General features: G+C 41.5%; 1 protein-coding gene across 2 annotated transcripts in view; it reads left to right on the top strand.

The window, feature by feature from the left end:
* Positions 1-10,000, top strand: part of cpx (synaptic transmission protein complexin) — a 357,220-nt gene that overhangs the window by 150,948 nt on the left and 196,272 nt on the right. For both annotated transcript variants that reach the window (XM_080278780.1, XM_080278779.1), the window contains exon 2: positions 5,397-5,956. In XM_080278780.1, the coding sequence (XP_080134906.1) occupies positions 5,920-5,956 (37 nt within the window). In that variant the 5' untranslated portion in view covers positions 5,397-5,919. The remainder of the gene's footprint in view (positions 1-5,396; positions 5,957-10,000) is intronic.

The raw sequence follows: 10,000 nt of genomic DNA, 5'->3' as shown, positions 1-10,000 counted from the left end.
GTGTGTGTGTTTTTTTTACTTCAGGGGTCAGCTTTTATTGTTCTCGTTTCTTATGACTGGGAGAAATACTGCGAAATACACAAAGAGCACAATGGGAAAATTAAAGTTATCTTCCAACTCTCTCTTTGTCGCTTCAGTCCTTCAGCTCTCTCCCATTTTCCCTCCATCCTTTCTTACAATCTCTCTCTCTCTCTCTCTCTCTCTCTCTCTCTCTCCTGTCTCCCAAAATACCGCCACTCTCGAGCTTCCTCCACTGTCGGATCTCTCTAATTAATTTGTCCCCGGATACCCCCCTTTTCCTCCCTCTCTCCACCACCACCTCTTCCTCCTCCTCCTTTTCCTCCTTCCCCCCTCTCCTTTCCTCTCCCGTTCCTATTTTCCCTCCCTCCCCTGATTCGTCCCTACCAAGTTCTTTCTCCTTCACTACGATGACGCCTTACTAATTCTTAACCCCTAACGATCTTAATTATCTCGGAAGTCATTGGGCTAACGATGGCTATGAATAACGCCATCAGACCCTCTAAGCTGGGTATAATTATCTGGTATACCACTTTTATTTTAAACATGGCCTAAAATTGACATCTCTGAATCGTGAGTGGCTAGGAGTAATACTGGTTTAATACTTGAATAAGAGGCTAGTCATGGAGAAGAGCTATGAAAAGAACGAGGTCATAACACTGTCTTTTTCTGCCCATGAGTTACTTAGAGCCACAGCACTGTCTTTTTCTGCCAGTGAGTTAGAGATAAGTAAAGAACGTAGAGCCATACCATTGTCTTTTTCTGGTGGTGAGGTAGTGCTATGAAATGAACGCAGAGCCACAGCACTGTCTTCTACTGCCAATGAGCTTGTGCTATGAAAAGATCGTAGAGCCACAGCAATTGCCTGTTCCTGCCAATGAGCTTTGTTAGAAATGCTATGGAAAGAACGTAGTCATAGCATTGTCTTTTTCCTTTGCTATGTAAAATAAGCTACAAAAGGACGAAAATCTGGGCCAAGTTTGTGTAAAAGACCAAGAGTAACGAAAATAAAATAAAACTTTAAGACTGCCAATATCTCCAAGGGAACGCATTACTGTATTATCTCACACAGTTAGAGGCTATTGGTGTATTTTTGTGCGAACTGCCATGATGATTAATAAACATACAAGAACAAAGGTGCCCATAATTAGGGGGTGATTTGGCCTCTGACCCCAATTAAGCCCCTAGATGACCTAAAAACGAAAACTTAAATTTAAAAAAAGTTGTTAGGAAATATTTGGCCTTGGAATAACTATACCGATTTTGAAGCGAATTGGTGAAGAGATGAAGGAATGGCACCAGAGTGAATAGTGTCTGGAAGAAAGAGAGAAGAAAGAAAGCGAGAAAATGGTTGCATAAAAGGTCTCCGCCGTAGTGTGGAGACGTAAACACCCCAACTGCCTGAATTAGGAGTTTATTTTCATATTTACCCCTCTCCTCATCTCTGTTTCTCATGTCTTTTTCCCTCCCTCCACCCTCTCCATCTTTTCCTTTCGCCTTCTTCATCTCTCTCCCTCCCTCCCATCCTCCCTCATCATTCTTCTCGCAACCATTCGCCCCAGCCCCTCACCCACCCCTCTCCCCACCCAGTCCCAACACCCCAGGGATATCATGATACTGTCTTTCATAATCCTTTCTCCTCCCTCCTACCTTCCCCTCCTCCTACATTCTCTCTACCCTTTCATCTCCCTTTCTACATCTCTCCCTTGCCATATCCTCCCCCATTATTCCTCCTTCTCATTTCTTACCAATCCACTCACCTCCCCCCCCCCCTCTCTCTCTCTCTCTCTCTCTCATCATTCTTACTCCAGCCATATCCCTCACCCTTCTCCCTTTCCTCCGACCCCAACTCCCTAGTGATATTATGGCGGTGATGCTCTACCTGTACTCCACATCCATTTTCTTTCGTCAGACCTTTCTTTTCCTCCAATTTTTTCTCTCTCCTTTCCTCCCCACCTCTCCCATCTCTTCCCTTACTGGCTGGTCTTCTCTTACACTCCATCCATCTTTTCCTCTCCCCTTCATCTCTCTCTCCCTCCCTCCAAACTCTTCAAACATCTCTCATTCTCTCTTCCCAACTCTCTCTCATCAATGTCCAGCCTCTCCCCTCCTCCATCTCTCCCCCTCTCTCATCATTCATTTCTCCTCCATCAACTACCTCGCTCCCCTCCCTCCCTCCCTCCCCCACCCCATCCCCACCACCCCTCCATCCTCTCTCTTTCTCCTTCTCTATCTATCACCCTCACCCCCCGTCAGCACCACCCCCTCCCCCTCCCCTTCCCCATCCCTTTACCTTCATCATATATAATTTTTTCCATCCACCACTCTCACCCTCACCCCCAACCTCACCCTTACACCCCCATCCCCCCACCCATTACCCTCAGTGTCTTTCCTATCCTCATATATTTTTCCAACTCCCATCCCCACCCTCACCTCACTTCAGCTTCTCCTTCACCCCCTCCCTCAGTCCTCCCCCACCCTCTATCAGCCCACCCCTTTGCCCACTCTTCCTCAGTCCACCCCTTGCCCCAACCCCACCCTCCCTCACCACAACCTCATCCCACCCTCCCTCACCCCAACTCCATCCCACCCTCCCTCACCCCCACCTCATCCCACCCTCTCTCAGACCTACCCCTAACCCCAACTCCATCTCACCCTCCCTCACCCCCACCCCATCCCACCCTCTCTCAGACCTACCCCTTGCCCCAACTCCATACTCCCTCACCCCAACACCATACCACCCTCACCCTCCACCCTCTCCCCCACCCTCACCCCCACCCACCTCAGACATTATGGCGGGATACTGTCTTTCATATTCTTTCTCCGCCTTGTTCTATAATTGGGTCTGCCCGTCCACGAAAAGCCCCACTGGAAGACGTGAGCCGGTCAGGACAGACTATGAAAAAATTAAAAAGGGAAAAAGGGAAAACGAAAACAGATATTGGCAAATGGAAAAATGAAATGAAGAGAAATTGAAAAATGCAAAAAGGAAAAATAAAATGAAAATGAAAAAAATGCAAAATGAATTATGTAATGAAAATGTAAAAAACTGGAAAGTGAAAAATGAAATAAAAATGTTACAAATGGGAAAAGAAAAACGAAACGAGAAACGAAGTAGGAAAGAACAAAAAGACAAAATTATAATAAGGCAGAAGATAACAAAAATAATGATAAAAAATAATGAAAAAAGGACATTACTACAAAAATATAAATGACACAATAAAAATAAACGTATCTAAACCCCACTTAGACATTAATTAGGGTCGGAAGCTCATTAAGGGATCCGATCTTCTGTAATTAACCCTCTGATTGCTGGGATTTTTTTTCTGATGAGGAAAATCGTCTGGAGTTGACCTAAACAAAATCCCTCGACGAACAGAAAAAGGGTTACTCGAGACGTTTTTATTATTATTATTATTATTATTATTATTATTAAGTGATGATGAAGACCATGATAATGATGATGATGATGAAGACGATTGTTATTATTATTATTATTATTTTTATTATTATTATTATTACTAATTGTTATTATAAGTGATGATGATGACGATGATAATGATGTTGATGATGATGATGATTATTATTATCATTATTATAATTACTTATTATTATTACGATAAGTGATGATGATGATGAAGACGATGATAATGATGTTGATAATAATGATGATGATGATGATGATTATTACTATTATTATTATTATTACTGTCATTCTTAGACGATTTTCTTTATCTCCGCATAGATTTTCGCGCTAGTCGGGATAAATAAAGCCTCCGTTAACCCCTTTACCACCAGAGGTCATTACTACAGTTAAATAAAGGCGTCTGAAAGCAGGAATAATACCCAGTAAATGAGATAATAAAAATAAAATGCACCACCGGATATACGGGGATAGAGGGAGGCAGGAAGAAATAACCAATAAAGTAATAAAAATAAAGGAGTCTCTGGATTTACGGGGACTAAAGGGAAGCAGGAAGGAATAACCAATCAATAAAGTGATAAAGAGGGTGCACAAAGATAAAGGTGACTTCTAAGATTTCTTCAAGACGTAAAAATTGTCTTCCATCGTTAGCCTCGATGTCATGCCCTAGAGACCCAACCACAGGGTGAGGCCTTTCTTTAAAAAAAAAAAAAAAAGTAAAAATCTCATTAGGGGAGCCGATCTTCTTTAATTAAAATTTAATTTTTTATGAGCTGGACCCAATCTCATAATGCAAAAAAGAAAAAAAAAGTGGTCTTCAAAATTCATTAAAGACTTGGCCGCCGCCCGCAAGTAACTCTGGTGTGTGTGTGTGTGTGTGTGTGTGTGTGTGTGTGTGTGTGTGTGTGTGTGTGTGTGTGTGTGTGTGTGTGTGTGTATTACAAAAAATGTGGCACCACCCATTGAGGACCAACAAGCTGCCTTCTTCCAAAAGATGCAGTTTGTTTACTTGCGAGAAACCAGTGTATACAATGGCTTTCATACAAGCGCCCTTTCTGAAATAAGTGTGCAATTAACTTCCTGAATCTGTTATCGTCATTTTATTACACTCGGTCATCAAGATATAACCGGGAGAGATCCACTGCACGAAGGGTTTACTTGAAGCTCTAAGCCCTCCTGTTTTAAAAGTTTCTCCATACCTGAATCAATTCGGATGGGGTTAGCAAGACTAGAATATTACGTCCTGCGGTTGAAGGGGTCGTGTCGTTCTAACTGTATCGAATTATGTGAACAAATTTTAATCTTCCTGGTGACATATCGCGCCATTAGATATTTCTGCAGGACTTCAATAAAAGAATCGTTGTCTGACCTGACGTGGTATAAAGCACTTCCAAACAGAGGTACTGCTGTTCTTAGTTTGTATTGTTGTAGTTTATTTTTTAGATTAAGCTATTATGATTACCTGTTGTTTATGGCAACAATCTGAGGGAGAGAAAAAATATATGCTGGTCTTTTCTGCCACCTAAGGATACTTTTAATACTGTTTATCAAATCTGCTATCAAAATAAGTTTCAAAAAGGCAAAAATATTATAATGCAGCTTTGATTTTTTAAATTAGTGTTTCGTATTTATCTTTTAGCTCCTGCAATTTACTACCATTATGTCTGGCCAGCTGCAAGTCAGCGTAAACAAAAATATTAAATAATGTCCCTTGCTGGCACTCTGGAATCTTACATTTTTATGGCTTTGTCTTTTATTCATGACTCAGCCAATAAAATTATCTCATTGTTAGGTGTGGAGAGCTGCAAATCAGTATAATAAAGATATAAAAAATCTACTGGCATTTTCTGATACTCGGGGAGATCCAACATACCCCTTCTCCCGGGTAGGCGAGATTTCCCAGCCCGTGACGACGAAGCCACCCTAAGACCTCCTCCTTCTCTTCCTTTTGCAGTGATCTAGTGAAGGCCAAGGCGACATCTGCTTCTGCCTGTGTGTGTGTGTGTCATTTTCCCCACCACCGACCGCGTGATTGGCTTCAGCTCTCGTGTGGGACTTTCCTAAAACTCAAAAAAACAAAAATCTCCTTCTCTCACACTCTTTCGAGGGGAAAAAAATACTGTACTCCTACTTCTTCAAAGCAATCACCTTCATCTCTTCTTGAGGGAACAAGCACCACCACCACTTCTTCAAAAAGCAAAGCCCCGAAAAGTTAAAACAAGGATTACTCTTACATCGCATCGCCCGACATACTTACGACGCCCGCTCCTCTATCTTCAAGTTCGCTGAAGAAAGTTTGCCGATTAAGTTCACTATCTCTAAGTTGACACACACACATTGAAACGAGGGAGAGGGCAGTAGCCACACAGTCTGACCACAGCCATCGTCCCCCTCGATAGACTGTTGTTGCGAACTCCCAACACTCCATCTCTTTGCCAGCGCTTCTTGAACGGGCCGCCAACACTCAAGCCTTCAACATGTTTGGAATGCTAAACCCCGTCAGTGCTGTCACCAGTAAGCATTATAGCATCTCTCTTTTTTTTATTACTCATATTACAGTACTTTAATAATCACAAATCTATGGCTACAATTTTTTTCATGTATATAAATTTATGGAATTTCTTGGGCATGAATCAGTCAGTAAGTACTGTAGAAGCCAAAAATGCAACACCATCTGCACGGTTACCAATCTACCCTTTCAGTATGATATAATTTTCTACTTCATTCCTGCTGTTTCCAAATGGTTATATTGTACATAGCCTGAGTCAGCCTCGTACTGTAAGGGTTCATTTTCATCTCCGAACCACTTATAGAGCCAAAGATACCACCACCCTCCCCTCCCAACCACCACCGCCTCTGCACCGTACCCATCTTGACGCTTCTGAAACTCACTGCATCCGTACACCTAGCTAGTTATTTTGTCTAGCCTTTTTTGCTATTGCCCTACAAGATCTTACTTTGTCTGTCTGGCAGGTGACAGCAGCTACATCCTCCCACTCCATCGATCGCAATGGCCATTTGTTTTCTTATTTATTTACCTATATAATTAATGCAGTACAACACTGGACTGGAATACTGTCTTTACCTGTTACTGACCATATTCATATCGAGAAATGATCTTTATAAGGAAGGGTCGCACTGCTTGCAGCAAGTTAACAGCAAGCTGTGGGAAGCTGGTAATCAAGTGGCTGACAGTTGAACTGTCGTTTGAAAGGACACAAGACTGAGCCCAGAGCAGAGCAGACCTGGATACATAAAATGCGATAATTTACAAAGTTACATCCAGATTTGCTTTGGTTAACAACTATATCAGTGGAAAGTTCAACAACTGCTATTTTTAAACACAGATTTCTATTACTAACTAAAGGTTATGCAACATGAATACTGCTGCATCAGGACTACTTTTGGCACTGTAGAATGAGTCAATCTACAAAGGCACAAAACGGCAGTCATGATCATGTTCATCCCTTGCTTGTGCATGAGACGAGTATGCACAGTTCTCTCAGTAGCAGTAATATCAAGCATGCCTTTCCTCCACAGGTGAAAGGAAAACTGATCTTTGTGCAATTTTTCTTAGACTCGACAGAATATAAGCATGATTAGTTATGTACTTTATGTAAATCCCAATAAGAGTTTTTTGCGACTTCTTTTTTCAGTTTGGGAGTATATTACATGTGTGAAGGACTGGGGTCTCATCATACTGGGATCGGAATCGGGATATACTGTAATGCAAACTGTCCGATGATGTACTTTGATGTAAAAGTATGAATAAGAGCACTCCGTTTCCACTGGCTGACGTCCTGGGCACAACGTTCTTCAGTGTCACCCGCAACACGCCTGACACTGGGAAACGGAATGCCCCGGAAGTGGTTTAAGGAAATGGAGTATTCTTTCAACTTTTACCCCGACCTACACGACCAGATATTTTGAGTCAGAATATGTCCGATCCCAACCCCAGTCTGACACTTGCAAAGAGGAGACCTGTTGTTTCTCTTCATAAATATTACACCCATCGCAAAATCTACAAAAAAAAAAAAAAATGTAGAGAGTATTGTATAAATCGACGTGGTATACAAACGAAGCATAGGTAAGTAAATCTGTTTATGTGTAAGTGTGTATTTGGTCCCTGAATACACTGCGTATTCAGTTTTGGTGTACTAATAGTGTATACTGAATTAATACTGTATACTAGGGATGAACTATACCCCAGTCTGGACATTTTATTATATCGGCAACATCCAACAATTTCAACCCACTGACCATATTCATGAATGAGGGTCCAAGCTGGATAAAGAGTATAAATTTTGGTAACCATCCACCCATCTGTTAATTTTGTGTATGGCTCTCTATACAATGTCCACTTTAACTTGGCCTAAAACTGCCATATTACAACAGTATAAGGAAAGTATTAATTAATGAGAAGTATATAACAGCTGGATATGCTTATGGAAAACAAGGATAGAAACAATGCTACAGTAAAAAAAAAAATGAAAATAAAAGTACTTCATTGGATAAAGGAGGCTAATCACCGTAAGTGGGCAGCTATAGTAAACAAGGCCTCTAACAACCCTGACATTGTCCATCATCGTTAAGGTCGAACTGGGCTGAGTTCCGGGCGGTGATGAAAGAGTGATGACGGCAACATGAACCGTAATTAGGCTGTTGCTAATTACGGGTGAAGTTACGAGCTGGTATCAGACATTACTTGTTATCTGTTGCACCCCCACAGTCAGCTATACTATGCATCCTGAGTATGTATGTATGTATGTATGTATGCATGTATACAAAAATCAATATAATTATGTACTCGAATGTATGTATGTATGTACGAGAAAATAAATGCACGTACTGTTCGTATGATGTGTTTCAAGTTACACAGCTGTCTCACACACTCAGTTGCCCTCCCATAAGGTAAGAGAGAGAGAGAGAGAGAGAGAGAGAGAGAGAGAGAGAGAGAGGGAGAGAGAGAGAGAGAGATAGAGAGAGGGAGGGAGGGAGGGAGAGAGAGAGAGAGAGAGAGAGAGAGAGAGTCAGTTCAGAATATTGGAGATGCCAGGGAGGGATGCAGATATCAGTGAGTCAACTACAACAAACAGAAACCGTGTCCTCCAATACCTAATATCAACCCAAAAGAAAAAAGAGGAAAAACAAGACCATATAAAAATCTTCGGGGAATTGAAGAAAGTGGGTATGTCGGGGATCGAACTGATGGATGTAAAGAAAACACACACACACACACACACACACACACACACACACACACACACACACACACACACAAAAGCGGTGTTCTCTATTAGCTAAAATCACACGAAACTAAAATCAGTCAAAATATGCCTGGTGGTCTAGTGGGTCAGGGTGCCTTGATCATGTGTGGTCCATAAGAGTTTAAAGACAATGAATTTTTTTTTTTACTTAATGCCAATCAGGGACGAGCAACTGGGCATTTTGGGTTAAGTGTCTAGAAGGACAGTACGGCAGCTTATGCAAGGACAAGGTTGGGGTTTACTGCTTATAATTATACTGTCATTCAGAGACGAAAGAATGATAATTTTAGGCTAAGCTGTCTAGGGTTAGTCGCTGGACGTTAGAAGTGTACTGCCGAAAAACATAAAATAAGAAACACAACAATAACAAATAAAACTACAGTGGCACTCAGTAGAGCGCATACCTCCGCCAAGGCCCAACATGCAGTTCCTTTTAATTCAGTCAAGTCTAGTCCAATATGAAAAAGACTAGCCCCCTATAAATGCCTATTTAAATCCGCTAGATCAGTAATTTTACATGGATCTGCGCCAAACTGTACACATTTGCACATACCAACATCCTAAACATACCTGATTTTTTTTTCATCAAGATCCACGCAATATTTACTGAAAATTTTACGAAAATGCCGAAAAACGCCCTATCTCGCAGTGTTAAAGCGAAAAAAAAAAAAAAAAATCCTGGATCCGCACCGTTATACGGATCCGCACCAAAATTTAATGGAGGCTATTCTGGGCCAAGGCCCATTCTTGTACCATGTTTCGAGGAAATCCGCCCAGTAGTTTTTGTGTAATCTTGCTCACAAATCAACCAACCAACCAACCAACAAACAAACGGACAGGGGTGAAAACATAACCTCCTTGGCGGAGGTAATAATAAAGTGAGAGATAAATGAAAGGATGGATAAATAAATAAGTAAATAAACAGAAGAAAGTAAGCACACTAGCCACATGAAAAAATCGAGGTTACTATGGTTAGTGGTTGGCTAGGTGAACGTAACAGGGGATCGAACTGGAGGGAGGTGTGATGCAACAAGAAATAACTAACAAAATAACTAACTGACTAACTAAATAAATATACAGAAAAATAAAACAAAACTGGATCGAACTGGAGGGGGGGTGAGGTGATGCAACAATATCTAACTAACAAAATAACTAACAAAATAAACAGAAAAATACAACAAAACTCTCACACACTTACCATATGAGAATCCCTGGGGTATTGGGGAGGGTGGCTGGCTGGGTGAATGTATCGGGGATCGAAGTGGAGGGCGTGTGATGCGAACCGCCTGCC

Source organism: Coenobita brevimanus, chromosome 75 (genome assembly GCF_032717465.1).
Source record: "Coenobita brevimanus isolate Jiangsu-jjx chromosome 75, ASM3271746v2, whole genome shotgun sequence".
Classification (NCBI taxonomy): Eukaryota; Metazoa; Arthropoda; class Malacostraca; order Decapoda; family Coenobitidae; genus Coenobita; species Coenobita brevimanus.
Note: the sequence above shows the minus strand (reverse complement) of the source record. Positions and strands in the feature narration are given on the sequence as shown.